This window comes from Psammomys obesus, unplaced genomic scaffold (assembly GCF_907164565.1).
Source record: "Psammomys obesus unplaced genomic scaffold, mPsaObe1.curated_primary_1811, whole genome shotgun sequence".
Classification (NCBI taxonomy): Eukaryota; Metazoa; Chordata; class Mammalia; order Rodentia; family Muridae; genus Psammomys; species Psammomys obesus.
This window is the reverse complement of record NW_026585626.1, coordinates 11,460,557-11,481,531: the sequence shown is the minus strand read 5'-3', so window position 1 is coordinate 11,481,531 and position 20,975 is coordinate 11,460,557. Positions and strand designations below refer to the sequence as shown.

The window sequence follows — 20,975 nt, the reverse complement described above, 5'->3', positions numbered from 1 at the left end:
TTTCCTAATGCCAAAAATTAGGCAAAGCATTTGATAGACACATTTTTCTTTTAAATTGCTTAAGAACTGTCAGGCTTTTCTGTGTGCCCATTTTGCGAAGTTTTGATTTTGCCCAGATGGTAAAGAATCCATACCCTGCTTTTCACTTTGTCTGTTATCCCTCATTTTGTATCTCACAGAACCCTTCACAGTGAGAAGCACAGTACATTTCTACAGATGAATCTATGAATTTATTAAAAACATTTGCCAAGGGCAATTAGTAATGGGCAGAGTCAAGGCCTACACAGCACTTTCTGATGGCTGTGCTGCATTTGGAGTTTCTTCCATGGAGATGTGCTCACTGTACACATTTTAAATCTGGTAGGAGCAGGCTTATTTTAGTTTTGACGTCTAAGGACATTTCCTGTATTTATGGCTGTGAAGCTAGCCTTTTAACCGCTGAGCCATCTCTCCAGCCCAAGGACATTTCTTATTAGTTGTTCTCATCACATGTGTTAGTGGAAAAAGAACAGAATATCTTGAACAAGTTTTTCTGTTCAAATGGAACATTTTATACTTATTAACTTGGGTAAGGATAGCATGCACACTGTTTTTTTAAATAACAAGGCCTGTGAAAAGTAGGAGACATGTTTCTGGTAGAAACTTTCTTTTTTTCTCTTGTTTTTCTTTCTGACATGGAATATTCACAAACCATTTATCCAAGATTCCCAGGGGACTGAGCAAAAGGGGGAGAGGGGCAGGGAAGTAGTCACTGAATAAAGGAATCTTGCCAATTAATTCAGGCAATGATGATGTTAATAACAGAGAAACCTAAAATGAATATTTATTGTATATAATCATTCTATATTATATATATATATTTAAAATTATCTTATTTCGTTATCCAGAGGGAAAAAAGGAACATAAATTCCATTAATATTTAGTAGGAAAGCAGCAAATTGATTTAAAATCAAATGGTATTAAACAAAATTTATTTGACAATTTGGCCAGAGAAATCATGATACTTTGATAAACATTTTATAACATAAACTCCTTTTAGATTATTTTGGAGCCTTGCAAAATCTTTGCTTTAGGTCACTGTGCTTTCATTATAATATGACAAATTCAATCTTAAAAGGTACTTTAGAAAGCCCAGGTAACTATTTTTGTCGTGTTAATTTGTATTATGTGCTAGCTTTTCTTGGTAGCTTTCCTCTGAATGATGTCACCCTCAAACTCCTAACTAAAAAAAAAAAAAGACAGAAAATAAAATTCATACAGGACAGGCAATTAACAAATATATGAACCTGCATTAGGCAGTTAGGACAGAAATTGTATGTACGTCTTGAAGCCAGTAATATCTACATTTGAAACTCTGATCACTTTGTTACTCTCAACAACCAGGTCACCAAATTTTTCAAAAAGGATATGATTTATGTGAAAGACTATCATCTAATCAGGGAATTTGTTTAATATGAACTAATGTTTAGTACATTCAGTTTTACAGGCTAACGTTGGTTATTATAGTAAAAGCCATATGTCAAATCAAAAGTGTTCTTCCTAACATCTCTCTGTTTTTATGAAAGTACTTGGTAGTTTAAAAAACAGTTCATCATTGAATGTAAAAACAGTTACTACTATAAGTGGAACATTCTTCTCTTTGTGAGGAGACAGTATGATATGGGGTTTATAAGAAAAAAGAACAGAAAATACAAGTGTTAATCAATTTAAGAATCTCATTGTATATGGGGTTGTGTTGTTTAACTGGCTAAGTTCCCTTCCTCTAATGCCAGTATTCATCTTTGTGTGATCAACCCTCAGTTAGCTTTGTTAATGAATAATGAGATTATGAAGAAAGAGTTAAAGATCACAAAGATCATAAAAGGAAGAGAAATATTTTTCAATTCCCCACCAAATTTTCCAGCCAATTTATTTTTAGGAATCTAAAGGGATGCTTCTATCCTAAGAGGTGTTTTGGTATCAAAGGATTTGTTTAATGAATCAAAATTTATGACAAAATCAGGCTTTCCTTCTGTATCTCTGATTCTGAGTATTGAAGGAAGATATCAGAAGGAATTTACTTCTCAAGTGAAGAATCTGGCCCATGTGCAGCTGGACATCTCAACATCCTCATTACAGAGCTACAAACCCCAGGTAGCACACACTATCAGCAATATTTCACACCAAATACATGAAAATCAAACACAGCACTTAACGGCCACGTGGAAGAGGTCTCTACTCACCACTGTGACATTGAAAGCATACAGGAGGTCAAAGGGCAGGGCAGCAATCAAATCAATGATGAACCAGGTGGTCACATAGTGGATACAAATGGATCTTGCTTCAAAGATAACTTGGCCAGACTTGCTGACATAAGTTGTTCGGAAATTTAGAATAATATCTGCTTGAGGAAAAGAGACAATTGAGAACAAGTGGGGAAAAGAAAAAGAAAGAATGAATCATAATCATAAAAGGAAAGAAAGAAAAGGAAGGGAGGAGTCTGGAAAGGCAAGCAGTCAGGGGGAAGAAAGGTGTATACAATTATACACAATCGAAGAAAAAAAGTAATTGTAAGCTATTTCAGATTAGTACCTTCATGGTTTCAAAGTAAATTAATGAAAAAATACTGAACATGAGCAAAGCACATTTGGGATACTATGTTCAAATGACTGAACAATTACAACCATCAGAACAGTAGTGACATTACCAAGTGCCCACTGTGGAAAATTCTAGAGCTTGTCTGGGAATTGTTCCATACCCATAGTAAAGGGAGAAACAAACTCATCCAGATCATGGCGAACAGCTTAACAGTACTTAATTCCAAAAGTTTAACAAACTGTTGTGTAGACACAAAATTCGTCTTTGACATGAAGTCATGTCTCTTACCAAGTGCAGCAGCTGCTTCTGAGCATCTATAGCTTGATTTTCCAACTCTGCTCTTGTATTTCATATACTCATTTTCAACCTTTCCCTACAGAAATTTTCTGTTACATGTGTATTGATCATGTTACTGCACAGACTACCCTCATAAATGCTGGTCAATGGACAAACCCACACCAACCACGCTTTATTAAGTTCAAAGCCTTCAGTGCAAGAATGAGCATTTCTCAGGCTGACATCTTCCTTTCTGGATTAAGTAAAATTAAGATGTGTGTTTTCTTGAAGACCAGGTGCATGTAGGTCACTGGGAATTCCAGGATGGGCGCACACATAAAAGGATGGCACACATGGGCAGCTGACTCGGGGAGACATGACTCCATAAGCCTTATTTGGGGCAACATACTGGCTCAACTCCTCACAAATCAATGGGTAAATAAGTACCTCAGTTAATGTAACTAGGAATTAAAGTAATTACAAAACAATGAAAGCCTTGAGTTACATAATGGATCAGCATTATCTGATGAAATGTGATACTCTGTGGTTAAAGTATTAAAAATAAAAACAGTGTTCTATGAGGTGAAGGATTATTGACACCATGATCGTGAGGCTGAGCGCTAAAACCTACTCGTCGGTTATGCCCCATCAAAACAACAACAAATGGTACCTGAAGTTACAAAGTTCAGTTCGGGAGAGTAGATGGGAAGATAGAAGTGAATATGACAATATTTCATTGTACTTATTTATGAAATTTTCAGGAACAAAGAAAAACATTTAAAACTGTTAAACAAATAACAAAAACCAAAATTTTAAAAATTACTCAAGGTTATGATAATTATTCAATTGAATTTCATTTTTACTTTCACTTTGTGCTCACTCTTCCATGACAGGCTAAGCCTCCATGGCCCTGACCTCCCTCCTGCACTCAGATATTTTGCCAGTAGAATCTGTACACAGTAACATGGGTGCATTGTCTGGCTACTCTTTAAGGCAGGAGAGGAATACCCCGAGGGGCATACCCAGGAAAGCCCCCTGAGAGTTTTCTTCATCTGGTGATAGAGCATTAAAAGATAATAGGTAGAAAATAACAATCATATCATAGAGAAAACCACACAGCAGGACCAACAGGTGGCCTCTTGGTGCTATAGGAAACTCAAGGATGATAAGGAAATGTCTGTTACATAGGGGCCATGATGGCAGCTTAGCAGCAAGCCACGCTTCCAGCTTCTACCTCTCAGAAACCAAACCACACAACACAGGTTCCCAGTGGGATGTGGAACTGTGGGGGAGCCAAGGAGAGGCAAGCGTGACCCAGAATCTGCTGTAGAATAGAAGGGCAATTTGAAGTGACCGTGTTCGCAGAAGCACCCTGTCTAAAAGGCAGCTGTGGTGAAGCGCACGCCGCTTTGGGGAAAGTCCCTACTTTTCCTCCTGAAATTCACAGCACATGTTTCTATTCTGTCTGTGTGATGAGACAGTGAAGCAAGCTCACTAGAAAATGTATGCAGGGGGATTCAGTTAGGAAACAAGAAATGAAGCTCATTTTTAAGGCAGTGAGTAAGGTGGTCACCTACGAGCTTCAGGAGACTCAGGCTCAGGGTGTGTGATCCACATAGTTGACTCAGCCTTGTGAACCAGAGCTGTGATAAGTGGAACGGCATGCAACATGTAGGGCTTCCTTCACTCAACGCAGTCTGTGGTTTGGGCCTCTCTGTGTAATGCCTGAGATCCAGATGGAAAGAGGAGCTGCAGGTGCACTGACCCAATCTGTACCCCAGAAACTCCCTCTGAAGGAACTTTGGTTCCATGCTACCTTGCATAGTGACCAGGAAAACAAACTATTCCATGTCTCTAGCACTGGTCATGAACAATTCTCATTGACCCAATGAACATCATAAAAGGAAGAGAGAGAGAGAGAGAGAGATAAAACAAATATCCTTTAGGTTCTGCTTTTTCCAAGGGCTGCAGATCCCAAGCAGTCAAGGAAAAAAAGTGTATAAACTGGCAAGGAAGGATTGGCCATAGGAAGACCAGCACACAGCCTGTCATTCTCGTTCTCCCCCTCTCTTTCTCTCTCCCTCCCTCCCTCTAACAGTCAATTTCTTTTATTCTCTCTATATACATCCTTTTTCTGTTTTAATATAATTATGGCCTTCACATCATTTGCTTATTACCTGCTATTTTCTGATTCTGTTTTTGTTTTCCTTTTCTTTTCTTTTCTTTTATCCAAAGATATTGCAACCTAATCTCAAATTTTACCACAGAGCCACATTGACAAAGCCAGCATGGCACAAACAAAAAGAAGATATGGAATAGAATAGGAGACCCAGAAACAACTCTACCAGGGTTCAGGTAATTGATTTTCAATATGGCTGCCAAAAACATACATTGGGAGAAAACAAAGGAAAATAAAATGTTATCAACAAATAGTGCATGGGAAAGAAGATATTCATATGTAGATTAAAACTAACTAGATTCTAACTTCTCCCTGGGCAAAAGTCAATTAAAAAAAAACAAAAACAAAACAGGATTGAGCAGGAAAAGGAGAGGGAAGTAAGTGAGGGGATGGGGGAGTGAAATAATTAAAATCATAATGTAGTGTAGGAAACTTTCAAAGAATAAAAAATGGAAAAATGCATCAAAGTCTGTAATATAAAAGCTGAATCATTATAAAAACATGTTTGAAAAAAAGAAAATGTGGTCTTGAAGCCACAAAGACATGAGTTCTTTTAATGAGCATATGGGTTTAAAGAGGAAATGTGAGGTCCAGAGAAGACCACACTCCCCTGGAATACCGGAGCTTACACTTCAGCTACTCGACTCTCCGTGAAGTGATCATGTGGCTAATCCATGTCTGAGTTTCCTGCATTGTACAGATAGTGAGGCAGTCAAACATCATTTCACACTGAGCATCTGTGGTTACTTCCTATGCAGCAATAAACGATACACACATTTACCATGTCATTCGTCTTTCATTACGGGTCAGATAACATGATAAAGGACTTATAGCAGATTGTGTTTGTAGTTATAAATAACACATGTGTATTCAAGTAGTGCACAATGCTATTTTAATCCTTTAGATTTGTGATCTCATTTAAACAATACTAAAATACACATATTTTCATTATCCCCCCTTACAAGCAGAGAAATTGAGTCACATAAGAAATCAAGCAGCATGCTCATCACCACACAGATGACAATAGTACACACATCCTTAAATTTCTCCGCTAATGAAGATAGGAGAAGCTGAACTCTGCATCTCTGAGTTCCAATTCAGAACTTTGGGGTTTGTGACTTGGTGGAGACCAGTCACATTACTCCTCCCCTATCAGTGGACTTGGAGAGGGGAATGGGAGGAGATGAGGGAGGGAGGGTGTGATTGGAGAGAATGAGTGAAGGAGCTACAGCTGGGATACAAAGTGAATAAACTGTAATTAATATAAAAAATTAAAATTTAAATTAAAAAAGGTCTCAAATTATAATTGTTCTAGTCTATGATGCAAGAGTTGTGCAGCACTGACATTAGCTAGAGATGCCCAGGTGATTCTACCACAGGGTAAGATGGTTTGGTGGTTCTGTGCCATTGCAGCACCGCGCCCGCCACAGTGGGCAAAGGAGTAGAAAGAACGCCACCAGACTCTTAAGTGATGTCAACTTTGTATACCTCCTCTTCGCCTCTCTAAGTTCAGGGAATTCTGCAGCAGCTGAGCAGTTTGACAGATGCATCCCCTGCTTTGGCGTGGAAGCAGACATAACAATGTCAGTGTGACTGGAAGGAAGCTCCTGCAGTGTAATTCGGTTTTCATTTTCTGAGTGAGAAACAGTGTTAGTTATCAAACCCATAGCAAACTTTGGTTGAGGTAAGTGTGTGAATTCATCATAAAGTTCAAAGGACTGTACCGCTAGAAAGGAGGAATAGCTGTCAACGTTACATGGCATAAGAGAGTGACTGCAGTTTATGAAATCAATTAAATATTTGAAAACAGCTAGCATAAGTGCATGGTAGGTATGCCAGCTCTCCCTATGCAGCCATTACTCATCATGAGCACAAAGTAACATTACACTGGGCTCCATGTATATGTACAATTACTATGTGTCAATTAAAAAAAGATATATATATATATACAATTAAAGTGATAGACCTCCAAAGATGGGTCAGCAGATAAGGGTACTTGATGCCAAGGCTGATGACCTGAGTTAACTTTCTGGAAACAACATGGTAGAAGAAGAGAACTGATTTTCTGATTTTACCAAGTTATCCTAGAACCTTCACACATGCTATGACACACATAACCTCATGCATTTATAAAATAGACATACGAATGTAAGAAAAAGTTTAAGGTTAAAAACTAATTGCAGTGATTAATTCCTCGCCTACTTACTAACTGATCACCATGTTTATCACAAATTTTACAGAAAGCCTGTTGTGTTAGTCCACATACCAGCATACCTTCATAAATTTCAAAAACCCGGAATAAAGTGAACATTTACCTAATTGACACAGCAAACCCTTTTTTAAAAATTCTTTATTAATTACACGTTATTCACTTTGTATCCCCCCACCCCCGTGGTTCCCTTCCAGCTCCCGTCCCAATCCCTCCCTTCCTCCACCCTCTGCATGTATGCCCCTCCCCAAGTCCACTGATAGGGGAGGACTTCTTTTCCTTCCTTCTGATCCTAGTCAATTAGGTCTCTTCAGGAGTGGCTGCATTGTCATCTTCTGTGGCCTGGTAATGCTGCTTCCCCCTCAGGGGGAGGTAATGAAAGAGCAGGCCAATCAGTTCATGTCAGAGACAGTCCCTGTTCCTATTACAATGGAACCCACTTGGATACTGAACTGCCATGGGCTACATCTGTGTAAGGGCCTTAGGTTATCTCCATGCATAGTCCTTGGTTGGAATAGCAGTCTCAGGAAAGACCCCTGTGCTCAGTTTTGTTTTTTTTTTTTTGTTCTGTTGCTCTCCTTGTGGAGTTCCTGTCCTCTCCAGATCTTACTGTTTCCCACTTCTTTCCTAAGATTCCCTGCACTCTGCCCAAAGGTTGCCCATAAGTCTCAGCATCTGCATTAATAGTCTGCAGGGCAGAGCCTTTCAGAGGCCCTCTGTGGCAGGCTCAAAGCTATGTGACTATGCAGTATACAAGAATCAAACTACAAGTTTAGACTTCTCATCAGAACAGGTATTGGATGAGCCATTGCACAGTACTAATATAAAAAGCTTTTTATGAGACAATTTGTTAGTCAATTGATTTTACTTGATGAAAAGCAACCTTCTAGCTCCAACTTGAAAAGGAAGCAATCATGTTTTTATGATAGTGAAGATGCTAAAGAAAATACTTAAGGATTTATCGTATTAGCCTGCTTTTGAAACTCAAACAGACTTTATTTTCAAAGGGGAAATATACCTACATTATAATATAACAACCATATTTTCCAGGACCATGGTAAAATGATGCAGTGATTAATATAAGTAATTAGTATTGTTTTTGAGTAACTGACTTCAACACAACAACAACAATAACAAAATACTTTCGTCAATGATAATAAAAGATGTTGTTCTGGAATATTCACAAAAGTCTTCACATTTGCCAATTTTTGCATCCACCCTGCTATTGGACAGACTGAGATCTGACAACAAAGTTGCACATTAGTCAAGTAATTGCACAATAAAGTCATGCAGATATTATCATCAGAGAGAGATACCATTTTCTTCCCAACTGTAAAAGAATGTTGCACCAATGGGTTTTCTTATAGGGAACAACAGTAGATTGGTACAATGAAATGCATTTCTAGTTGCACTTCTTAGATAAAATTCATTCCTGGAGTCATCCAGGTTAAAGAATATTAAACCAAAGTCAGAGAATTGGATGTGGGAAGATGAGGTCTTAGGTCTGTTCAGGGAATCTGACAAGTCTCTCTGCTTTCCTTGCTGCTACAGAGACTTGAGTGATGCTCAGGGCCAGGACTCGGTGTTGTAAACATCCCCATGAAAGAGGTCTGCATATACACATCTCTCTCTCAGAGCGAGGGAGACACAGAATCCAGCAAGACTGATGGAAAAATATGAGAGATTTGGCACAATCATCACAAACTCCCGCGGCGCTGTTGACATCACAACAATAGACTCAGTCTATTTTCCCCACTGGTTGCCTCACTTCACGGAGTCTTGAGCATTTGGCTAATTAAATCCATGACATATTCCAGCATTATAGTAAAACCTAGAATCTACTTGAAAGGCATCAGGAGAGTTAAACTATGAGCCCTGTAGAAATATAATGCTTTCAAAGTTTATGTTCATATGAAAATCCACACAGAAGTATGATCATTAATGTTCCTGTGCAACTTTTCTTGATTCTGCTTATTAATGGGAACAGTTATCCATGAGAAACACACACACACACACACACACACACACACACACACACACACACATTCTTGGTGTGGGTGGTCTTCATATAGTGGTACTATTTGGGAGATATTCTGGAAATGTAAGAAGCAGAGTAAAGCTAGAAGAACAAGGTCATTAAGAACAGATTTTCCCTGGACCTTGCAGGTCTCATTCTCTCATCAAAGTCCTAAAAAGGCCTGATCCTGCTTAGCTTCTGACATCAGTGATTGGCTCCCTAAGTGTGGTATGGTTGCAGACCAGCCATACTCTGAATACTTTCTGTTACAGTGTGAACAGATCTGCTCTGTTATGCCTTCCCAATAACGATAACTAAACTGTCCAAACACAGGAGCCACAGGTAAGCACTTCAAGCAGTCTTTCTGGAATTCCACTCATGGCAATGCAAAAGTAGAAAACACACATCATTTCACCTAAGAAAATTCCAAATCTGTAGCAAATTAACTGAAGGGAATTTTCCTTCTCAAAAATCTATCTTTAGATCTCCATGTGTTGGTATCGGACACATTATCCATTGTGGTCCATGGTACAGGGATCCTATGGAATGAGCCACTATCAGAGAGACAGGGAGTTCTGAAAACTCTGTGGTTTACAGCTTTTACAAAGGGCTAATCCTAACCCACTGCACCAAAATGAAGATATGATTGAATTATCTGATGATGCATATCACAGGTAATTAATTATGTTCTGAGATAATTTGCCTTGTTGCCTTTATGTTTTATATAGAACAATTAAAAACAAACGACAGAGAAATACTAGGTGTGATGTTTTCTTGTTTTCAGACTTCCAAAGTATTGCTTTCTCCTCCCACTAAGTAGTTATATGTGTGAGCTGAAAAAACAAAGAAGTTAAACACATCTTTCCTCTGAGTTTGATTTACTGTAGAGCTATGTCATTAGAATGTCCATAGTTCTAAATAAAAGGAAAGGTAGGGGTTGAACTTGATACTGCATAAATTAGTAGATTATTTATCAGCCTTCAGATGAGGTGGGAAACAATTTAAAAGTTGTATTGGCTTGTTAAAAAGTAAATTAAAATATATCGGTGTGCACAAGAGCATGTGCACTGCGTATAAATAATTACTAACTTCATTTAACTGTTTCTTTAAAAATTAATTGATGTAGTATAGCATGGGTAGAGGGACATTTAATTAAATCAGCTCTGGCTAATGTTCCATAGATACTGTTTCCATTGCTTGTGAGACACTCATTTTAGCATTGTACTATGTCACAGAGCATTTAGGACAGATGTGGGGACAATGAACAGAGAACAGATTGATCAAAAGTCTCAGTGGATGGATAATTCTACAAGGATTAGAATGAACCATCGGTGTTGGGTACAACATTTCCTAAGCTGTGACCCCTGCTCAGCATGTCAGTATTTGTTTCTTTCTCACTCTGAAGTGAGAGATTCGTGGAAAAGAAAAAGAAATAGACCCAGTGGGAGAAACCAGCATGCTAAAACAATGGGACTCACAACAGAAGATTAGGGGGAGAAGGATCCAGATGATGTGAAGTGATCCTGCTGATACTTGTTTCTGTTTTGTGCCGGTGGAACCACTGCTGTTCTGGGTGTTCACACACGTCATACTCACCTTCACCTCTCTGGATATATTGTTCCATTTTGAAGGGAAGGGACATGAAAGTCCTGTATCCTAATGGTTTTCCTTATGTAGGATGCCACATATTGTGCTTTGAATGAGAATGTGTTTGAACATGTGATTCCAAGATGGTGGCACTCTTTTAGTGAGATTGAAGAGCCTTCAGGAGACGGAACCTTACTAGACGAAGTATTTCACTGGACATAAACTTTGAGAGCTTATAGCTTCATCCCACTTCCTTTCTTGCTGTTGTATGCTTCTTTTGTTTATAAAAAAATGTAGTTTCTCTGTTTCCTGAATAATAGGCAGGTCTCCTGCTCCTGCCACCATACCCCATGCTTCCATGATGGACTGTATTCCCACTGGAACTGTAAGCTAAAGCAAACTCATTTTTCCATGAATAGCTTCTAGTTAGGATATTTTATCACAGCAGCAAAAGGGAAATGACTGTAGTGGTTTGACTAGGTATAGCCCCATAGACTCATGTGGATTGGCACTATTAGGAGGTATGGCCTTGTTAGAGCAGGTGTGGTCTTGGAAGTGTGTCACTGTAGAGGTGGGCTTTCAGGTCTCCTGTGCTCAAACTCTGCCCAGTGTGAAATACTTAGACATCAGAGAAATGCAAATAAAACTTACTCTGAGACTCTGTTCTATACGCATGAGAATGGCTAGATCAAAAACTCAAGGAACAACATATCCTGGCAAGGATGGAGCAAAGGAACACTCTCCATTGCTGGTGGGATTGTAAATTTGTACAGCACTGTGGAAATCAATTTGATGGTTTCTGGGAAAACTGGGAAGAGCTGTATTTCAAGACCCAGCTATACCACTCGTGGACATATACTCAAAAGATGCTCCATCAAACCACAAGGATACCTGGTCAACTATGTTCATAGCAGCTTTATTCGTAATAGCCAGAATCTACCTAGATGTCCCCCAACCAAAGAATGGATAAAGAAAATGTGATACATTTACACAATGGAATACTATTCAGCTTTTAAAAACAATGACATCATGGAAATTTCAGGCAAATGGATGGAACTAGAAAAGATCATCCTCAGTGAGGTAATCCTGACCCAGAAAGAAACAGATGCTTTGTACTCACTTAAAAGTGGATTATTAGCCATAAAGTAGAGACCCAAAGAAACTAAGTCAGAAAGAGTGCCCATGGGGGGGTACTTGAATCTCACTGAATAGTGGAAATAAAATAAACATGAGGCATGGTGAATGGAGGGGGAAGGTTGGTGGGAGATGAGGTGGGGAGAGGAGCAGAAGGGATCTAGTTCAGGGAGGGCTGAAGAACAGCAGACTGGGAGAGAGAGCTGGAATCTGTTGGAGGTATGTCTGGGATGAGCTAGAAACCTTGGACAGTAGAAAATCCCAGGAATATATTAGGGTGACCCAAACTAAGACTTCTTGCAATGGAGATATGGAACCTGAAAAAGCCATCCCCAGTAACAAGAAAAGATTTCCAATGGAGGGATTGGGACACCAACACATCCACAAATCCTTCCACCCACAATTTGTTCTGCCTATAGGAGGTGCACATGGAAAGATGGAGCAGAAATTGAGAAAGAGGCTAACCAACGATTGGCCCATCTTGAGACCCATGCCATGAGAGAGAGCCCATCACTGACACAATTAATGATATTCTGCTGTACTTGTAGACAGGTGCCTATCATAGCTGTCATCTGAGAGGCTTCACAACAACTGATGGAAACAGATACAGAGACCCACAGCTAGACATTAGAAGGAACTTGGAGAATCCTGTGGAAGAGGGGAGGAAGGATTGAAGGAGTCAGAGAGGTCAGGGACACAGAAAACCTACAGAATCAATTAACCTGGGCCCATAGGGGCCCACAGAGAATGAAGAATGAAGAGAGCATGCATGGGACAGTCCTAGGCCAATTCCTGCACATTTTGCTAACTTCCACATGCCCAAGCACAAGCACAGCCCCCACACTCACAATTAAATGAATAATGGTGACTTTAAAATTTTAAGAAAAGCAGGAATTGAGTCTGATTTAATGGTACAGAGCTTGCACAGCCTGTGAGGTCTTAGATTTAAGCATCAATACAGTTAATAAATGAATCAAATAATCAATTCAAATAGATAGTCTTATTTTATAGGAAATGTAAAAGAAAATCAGCTGAGAGTACCTTAGAATATGGTAACTTATTTCAGTTCCTATTATATACTCTTTTTTAGTTCAAAGAGTAAAATTGCATCTAATATTTAAAATTGCTTTTCCTCTCTTTCCTCTGTCTAAAAGCCTTATAATGTGATTCCAAAATGCAATAAGAAATATGGCCAAAAATAGTTGGCTCCTTTTCCCAGAATACTAGGTCGTAGCTACGATGATGCTATCCAGTTGCCTTTGCAACTGATGTGGCTTCATGTCTGGGCTGCTGCAACGAAGCTGGATGTGGAAAGTTTGAAGTATGCTCATGAAATCATACACATTTGCTTTTTCATGCTCTGTTGACTTTCTAGGTGTTTTGTTTTGTTTTGTTTTGTTTTGTTTTGTTTTGTTTTTGCTGCTGATGGGATCAAAGGCAGATGAAGTGACCTTAGAAGCAACTCATTCAAGATGGCAAATCAACAGTCATCTTCAACTCCAAAATTATTGTATAAGATTTCTCTCTTTCTTCTCCTTCGCAAGTTCTCTCACAGATATACCCTACTACCCTCACCACCACCACCCCTTTCCTCCCCGCACCCCTCACCCAGATTATTTGATGGCAACTGGCCTGTTTCTTCCACCAACTGTTGTATTACCAGTTAAAGCAAAAAGAAATTCTCCCCCTCCTCTTTTCCATGCACTTTCTTGGTTACACACTCAGGTTTATCACCTTATCTGTTTACATAAATGTCCTGTATCTATAGATAGATAGTTTTCACACTTATTTTTTTAAGCCACTCACTTTAGATATTGCTACTTGTCAACTAAAAAGTGAATGACAGTTTCTTATTACCTAATAAAAACAAAAATTTTTCAAGTTTCTTCATAGGAAAACCAAAGTAATACTCATTTCTATGGAGAGATGATGCTATCAGCCCAATGTTAGAAAATTTTAAATATGTATATGTTTTTGCATGTTATTATCTAAAATCACAATCTCTTATTTTGGCTATATGTGGTCATGTGATAAAATAATTGTGTGCCTATGGGATGAAACATGGTTTTATAATAAAAAATGACTGGGGTTTGTCACCAGCTCTACCACTCTGTGAGAACATACCATTTGTAAAGTTATTTACCTTTTCTAAGTTTAAATTTTATTCAAATAAAACAACTAGAAATGTTTGTTCTTCATCTACCTACCCGTATCTACAGGGTATCTATCTGTTTAATGTTCTTCTGTATGACTATCTATGCTGGAGTCTTAAAACACAGTCCAATAAATACTCTGTTTTTCATTCAAAGAAATTATAGTTCAGCAGATGAAGCAAATGAATAACCTAGGAAGTATAAAGTCTTTTAGTGAATATTTTAGAAACACCAGAAAGGGATGGCCCCTGTAGATTTATGAGATGAACTAAAGATAGGCGGGTGACAACCTATCTTTGACTAAGTAAAGATGAACAAGGTTGGGGCAACAGGTGTGCATTTATTTAAAGGTCAAGAATAAGGAGATAGTTTCAGCAGAGCTATGACTTGACCAGCTAAATACTTTACTAAAACAAAGCCAGGAACAAACTCTGGCTAAAGCATAGTGTGGTAGTTTGAATAGGAATGGCACAGATTTGTGTTTAAATGCATAACCACAGGGAGTGGCAATATTAGGAAGTGTGGCCTTGTTGGAGGAAGTGTGTTACTGTGGAGGAGGGCTCTGAGGCCATAGATGCTCAAGCTATGCCCAGTGTGACACACAGAATCCTTCTGCCACCTGTGGCGCAAAGGTAGAGCTCTCAGCTCTAGCACCATGTCTGCCTGCATGCCACCATGCTTCTCACCATGATGATAATGACTCAACATCTGAAACTGTCAACCGGCCTCAATTAAATGTTTTCTTTTGTAAGAGATGGTGTGATCATGATGTTTTTCACAGCAATAAATTCCTAAGACACATAGTAATCACATATGAAGAGTACATGCAAAAAGAAAGCGTGGAATTGTAGGAAACCAACCAGAGCCAATGACCACTAGGTCATCCATGTGAGCCTGGAGAAAAAAAAATCAAAGTCAAGATAATATTTTGTGAAAAGACAACAGGAGCAAATATATTCACTAGTAGTGTGAAGAGAAGAGAAAGGGAGAGCAAGCCAAGGATAAAACGTGGGGGCAAAGGTATCATGGAAGATACAAGGAAAAGGGGAGAAATTCATTGCAGAGAGCCACTGAAGGTGAGAGAAGAACACAGTATAGAGCACAGTCTAGCCAAGGAAGAGACATCCCTTATGAAATCCGGAAAGAACCCTGTCCAGATAAAGGTTGACAAGATAAATTAACAAAGGAGTTGTGGATGATTGAAAACTTGTTTGTATCTCAATAAAATCCAGTAAATGAAGTAATCAATGTGCAAATGCTTAAGGCAAGTCATTTTATTATGTTTCTGACTTATCTCCCTTCACATTTCCTGTCTTTATGCAGTAACTAAAATTCCCCATGCGTTAGGTCTTGCTTTTTATTCTATAAGCTGGAATGAATATTACCACTCAGCTTAGTTGTCACTACGTAGAGAAAACAAAAAATAGATCAGTCTTTTGGAAGGGCTTAATGCATGTTTAAAATAAGGTGAATTAAGTCAGCATATTTTAAATGGGTTTGAAGGAGAAATACTATACCAATAATTGTTGAATGCAGATCCAATATCTTGTTTTTCTCTTGGTGAGCACATATTTTAATTTTTGTCAATATTCAACTTAACATCTAACAAAAAAAATGAATGCAGCAAACAATTTTCCTTACTACCAGAGTCCATTCTCAGAAATGCCCATTTTTAAACATTCAGTACCAGTTTACTGAAATTATCAAATATAAGCTACCAGGAATCCAGCACATTTACACTTAGCCTTGATTCTAAGTAAGACAGTTTTATTTGTAGATGGCCTCTCAACGCTTTCTAATCCAGAGATGCATCGCTTTTGTTCTGCAAGGAGGAGCTTGTGTGCATGCTGAGTTCTGACCCACCAAGCTTCACCCTTGTTACCACCTCGGACAATCTCCCCATGGCATGGGTTCCACATGCATCCATTTTCTTCTTTGATTATGACTGTGAAGTCAATGACAAAAATGGAGAAGATTCAACTGAAATTCAAGGTGTACCATGGATGTCCCTGCAGGATGTCTCTTTTGCTTTTACTGTCTGCCTAGCATTTCCATGCTTAAGACACATTCCTCCCACTGCTGGACAAGCTTTCAACTACATGATGCTTTTGGTACCTTCAGCATACCTTTTGTGATTGTGAACTATAATTTGTCAACTTACCACAAACTAGAACTACCTGGGAAAAGACTGTCAGGACGGGATTGGCAAGCACAGGTTGGCTCATGGGCATGTCTGTGGGGCATTGTCTTGATTACTGTGAGACCAACAAACCTAAAGTAGGCTATACTGTTACCTGGTTTGGGACCCTGAACTGTGCGTATAAAGAGTTGACTGAATACTGTGCTTTCATTCCTCTCTGCTCTTGACTGTAGAAATAATGTGACTAATGTTTGAAGTTCCTGCCTTAACTTCCCACAATGATGGATTGTAACCTAGAATTGTGAGTTAAATTAAGCCCTTCTCCCCTAAGGTGCTTTTTGTTGAGGGGTTTTATCACAGCAACAAAAAAGCAAATTACAAGACTTTTTATATATCCAAAGCTTTTTTAGCTCTCATATGATTGAATTAAATTATCTAATAGAGTAAAAAAATTCTTGTTATTTTTTTCATCCAACAAGAAGCCATAATTTTATTAGTGATAGAAATAGTACAAATTTCAACAGCCTAGAACTCACTGGCACAGGAGCCAACTTCCTGAACAGAACACCAACAGCACAGGCTCTAAGAGCAACAATCAATAAATGGGACCTCATGAAACTGAAAAGCTTCTGTAAAGCAAAGGACACCATCATCAAAACAAAACGACTGCCTACAGATTGGGAAAGAATCTTCAGTAACCCTTTATCTGACAGAGGGCTAATATCCAGTATATATAAAGAACTAAAGAAGCTGAAAAGCAGCAAACCAAGTAATCCAATTAAAAAATGGGGAACAGAGCTAAACAGAGAATTCTTGACAGAGGAATATCGAATGGCAGAGAAACACTTAAAGAAATGCTCAACCTCATTAGCCATCAGGGAAATGCAAATCACAACAACCCTGAGATTTCACCTCACACCCATCAGAATGGCCAAGATGAAAAACTCAAGTGAAAACACATGCTGGAGAGGTTGTGGAGAAAGGGGAACCCTCTTCCACTGCTGGTGGGAATGTAAACTGGTACAACCACTTTGGAAATCTATCTGGTGCTTTCTCAGACAATTAGGAATAGTGCTTCCTCAAGACCCAGCTATAGCACTGCTAGGTATATACCCAAACTTTGCTCAAGTACACAAAAGGGATACTTGCTCAACCATGTTTATAGCAGCTTTATTTGTAATAGCCAGAATCTGGAAACAACCCAGATATCCATCAATGGAGGATTGGATACAGAAATTGTGGTATTTTTACACAATGGAATACTACTCAGCAATCAAAAAGGAGGAAATCATGAAATTTGCAGGCAAATGGTGGGATCTAAAAAGATCATTCTGAGTGAAATATCCCAGAAGGAGAAAGACAAACACGGTATATACTCACTTATATAGACCTATATGATATGATAAACATAATGGAATCTATACACCTAAAAAAGATAATCAAGAGAGTGGACATGGGGTAAGATGATCAATCCTCATTTAGAAAGACAGATTGGATGTGCATTGAACATATGACAGGAGTCTACTGAAGGCATCTGAAAGACTCTACCTAGCAGTGTTTTCAAAGCAGATACAAAGACTCATAACCAAACCTTCGGCAGAGTACAGGGAATCATATGAAAGAAGGGGAGTTAGTATGATGGGGAAAGGATAGGAGCTCCACAAGGACCAAATATATCTGGGCACAGGGTCTTTTCTGAGACTGACACTCAACCAAGGATCATGTATGGATATAACCTAGAACCTCTGCTCAGAGGTAGCCCATGGTAGCTCAGTAACCAATTGGTTTCCCATAGTAAGGGGAACAAGGACTATTTCTAACAGGAACTCAATGGCTGGCTCTTTGACCTCCCCACCCCCCAAGGGAGGAGCAGTCCTGTTAGGCCACAGAGGAGGACTTTGCAGCCAGTCCTGAAGATACCTCACAAAACAGGATCAGAGGAATGGGGAGGAGGTCCCCCCCCCTCTCAGTGGACTTGGAAAGGGGCACGGTGGAGATGAGGGAGGGAGGGTGGGATTGGGAGGGAATGAGGGAGCAGGATACAGCTGGGATACAGAGTTAATAAAATGTAACTGATAAGAAAAAAAAATAAAATTTAATAAAAAAAAGAAATAGTACAAATTTCAAACCAAGCTGTAGTTCCACTTTTCAAATACCAAAAAGCAGGGGAAGGGGATGTCCTTGCTGTCAAATAGTTTCATTGTTAATTCTATAATAGCAATTACGGTATCATTACTGTTGTTTTTCAGGGCTCAGATTGCTTTTGTCTTGAGACATTTGCTTGTGACACGACTAATTCTATGTTCTTAACTTCTACACATGTTTCGTCAACCTCTTCCTCTCCTCTTCTTTTGTACAGTTGAAGTCTAAGTATTTCTTGAATGTTTGAAACAGCTTCACCTTGAACTTTGAATTTCTCAGTAGCTGTTAAATGTGCTTGCTGAGACAAAATTTCAATCTTGGCTTCCCCCCAAAATTATATAGGTATCTGAAGCTGTGCTCTCACAGAGATCTGGTTTTGTGATGAGAAAGAGGATATTGTTAGATTTCCAGATAGTGATTTGAGTAACCCCTATAAACCTGGGAAAGACCCAGGCTGGACATTGCCTTCCTTGTCTTCTTTTCCCTGTGACTCTGTTTTGCTTTACTGACTGGTTCTCTGCTGCTGCTGTGAGCTGGCCTTGCTGTGTGGAGTTTTGCTCTTCAAGCTCTGCCACTGACTTGTCACTTTTGGAGTCTGTCTGTGAACCTGTCTCAGCCTGAGGCTGTGGCAAGTCCTTCTCTAAAGCAGGGAAGGTTTCTGCGGCTTCATTTTGTGTGGAGAACATGAAACAAAGATGGCAGCGGGAAGAGCCTTGTTAGTTAATTTTAAAAGAGTTTAAGTGTGTGGTGGCCATTGTGCTCAAGTGAGTTGGGACTCACTTTCCTTGAGCATTAGGCATCTAGAAGTCTCTCTTTTGTGGCCATTATTATAGAAGGACGGTGTCCTCACATTCACCACTTAGAGCTGCTGGACTCTCTCATGCTATCTATTGTGTCATTTGGGAGAGTTCTTAAGACATTGTGGCATTTGGTTTAAGGACCTGGGACTCTAATGTGTGCTCGCAACAGTCTAAAAATAAAGTTCCATCATCTGAAGGAGGCAAGGCATGCTTACTTGAGTAAGTAATAAAGTGGCTGCACAACTTAAATGAATGTATTTCATATGTTCTGTATCTGATCAATGTGATGTGTAGGTGGACATCTGCTTCGTGACTAATATACTCCAAATAGTAAATATTAGTTGTTAGAACTAGATAAGCACATAGCTCATTATATTTGTAGACAAACAAAGAGAATTATGATATCTGTGGAAATTAAAAATAGGAGAGGGAACTCATGTCATCCATGTCTGAGAGAAATTTAGCCTGGATTCATGGTGATGGGGAAGGAAGGACTGAAGGCTTTATAGATGATACCAGATAATGCCTCAAAAAGGAGGGTGTGTTTAGATAAAGAGGAATGAAGAGGCTGTCTCTCATGGTTTTCTAGGAGTTGAGAACAGAGCATATGCAATCAGGTGGATAAATGGCATAGCTGGACAAATGCAAGTGGTCCAGCTGGCTGGAGGCACAGAAAAAGGAGCCAAGTAATAGAAACCAGAAGAACAGAAATGCAGAGAATGTTCTACACTGAGCTAAGGAATTTCTAAATCCACTCACTTGGGTAATATCTTTATAGCCTCCAGAAAATATATATGATAAATAGTTTCTAGGCCCACTAAGGGGCCAAATGTTTTCTCTCATCTAAATGTCTTCAAGCAATTTTTTTTCTGTATTCAATATTATTTAAATATTTTGCTGCTCTTTCTGTTTATTTAAAACCTCCTGACATTTCAGATCTTCACCTCTCCTTCTGCTCCTAGAGATCCAAGGTCCTCAGTCTCATCCAGAGCTCTGTAACAAAACACCTGTTGTGATCGCCCTTTCCTCTCTGACTCCACTGCCAATGGATTAAAAAGAGGCCTCATGTATGCTCAAGCCATGCCCAGTGACACAGTCTTCTTCTGCTGCCTGCTGATCAAGATGTAGAACTCTTGGCTCCTCCAGTACCATTATCTTGCTGCATGCTGACATGCTTCCCACGATGATAATAATGAACTAAGCTTCTGAAACTGTAAGCCAGTTCCAATCAAATGTTTTTCTTTATAAGAGTTTCCTTCATCATGATGTCTCTTCACAACAATAAAACCCTAAGACAAAGTACCCACATAAAACAAACGAACAAACAAATAAACAAAAGCCCAAAACACTGGATTTCATACTAGCAACTTAACAGCACACAAGAAAGCTCTAGAACAAAAAGAAGAAATCATACCCAAAAGGAGTAAATGGCAAGAAATAATCAGACTCAGGGCTGAAATCAATAAAATAGAAAGAGAACAATACAAAGAATCAATGAAACAAAGATTTGATTCCTTGAGAAAATCAACAAGATGGATATACCCTTATACAAACTAACTAATTTTCTTGATAAGTACCACTTAGCAAAGTTAAAGATCAGACAAGCGATTTAAACAGGCCTACAAGCTCTATAGCCCCTAGTGAAATATAATTAGCAATTAAAAGTCTTCCAACCCCCCTTCCTGATAAAAGCAGCAAGCACAGCGCCTACAGGGGTATGAATCAGGTCCTCTGCACATATATATATATATATATATATAT

General features: G+C 39.0%; 1 protein-coding gene across 1 annotated transcript in view; it reads right to left on the bottom strand.

Moving 5' to 3' along the window:
- Positions 1–20,975, bottom strand: part of Kcnh8 (potassium voltage-gated channel subfamily H member 8) — a 427,312-nt gene that overhangs the window by 146,760 nt on the left and 259,577 nt on the right. Inside the window, exon 6 of the mRNA XM_055614910.1 lies at positions 2,223–2,380. Within this exon, the coding sequence (XP_055470885.1) occupies positions 2,223–2,380 (158 nt within the window). The remainder of the gene's footprint in view (positions 1–2,222; positions 2,381–20,975) is intronic.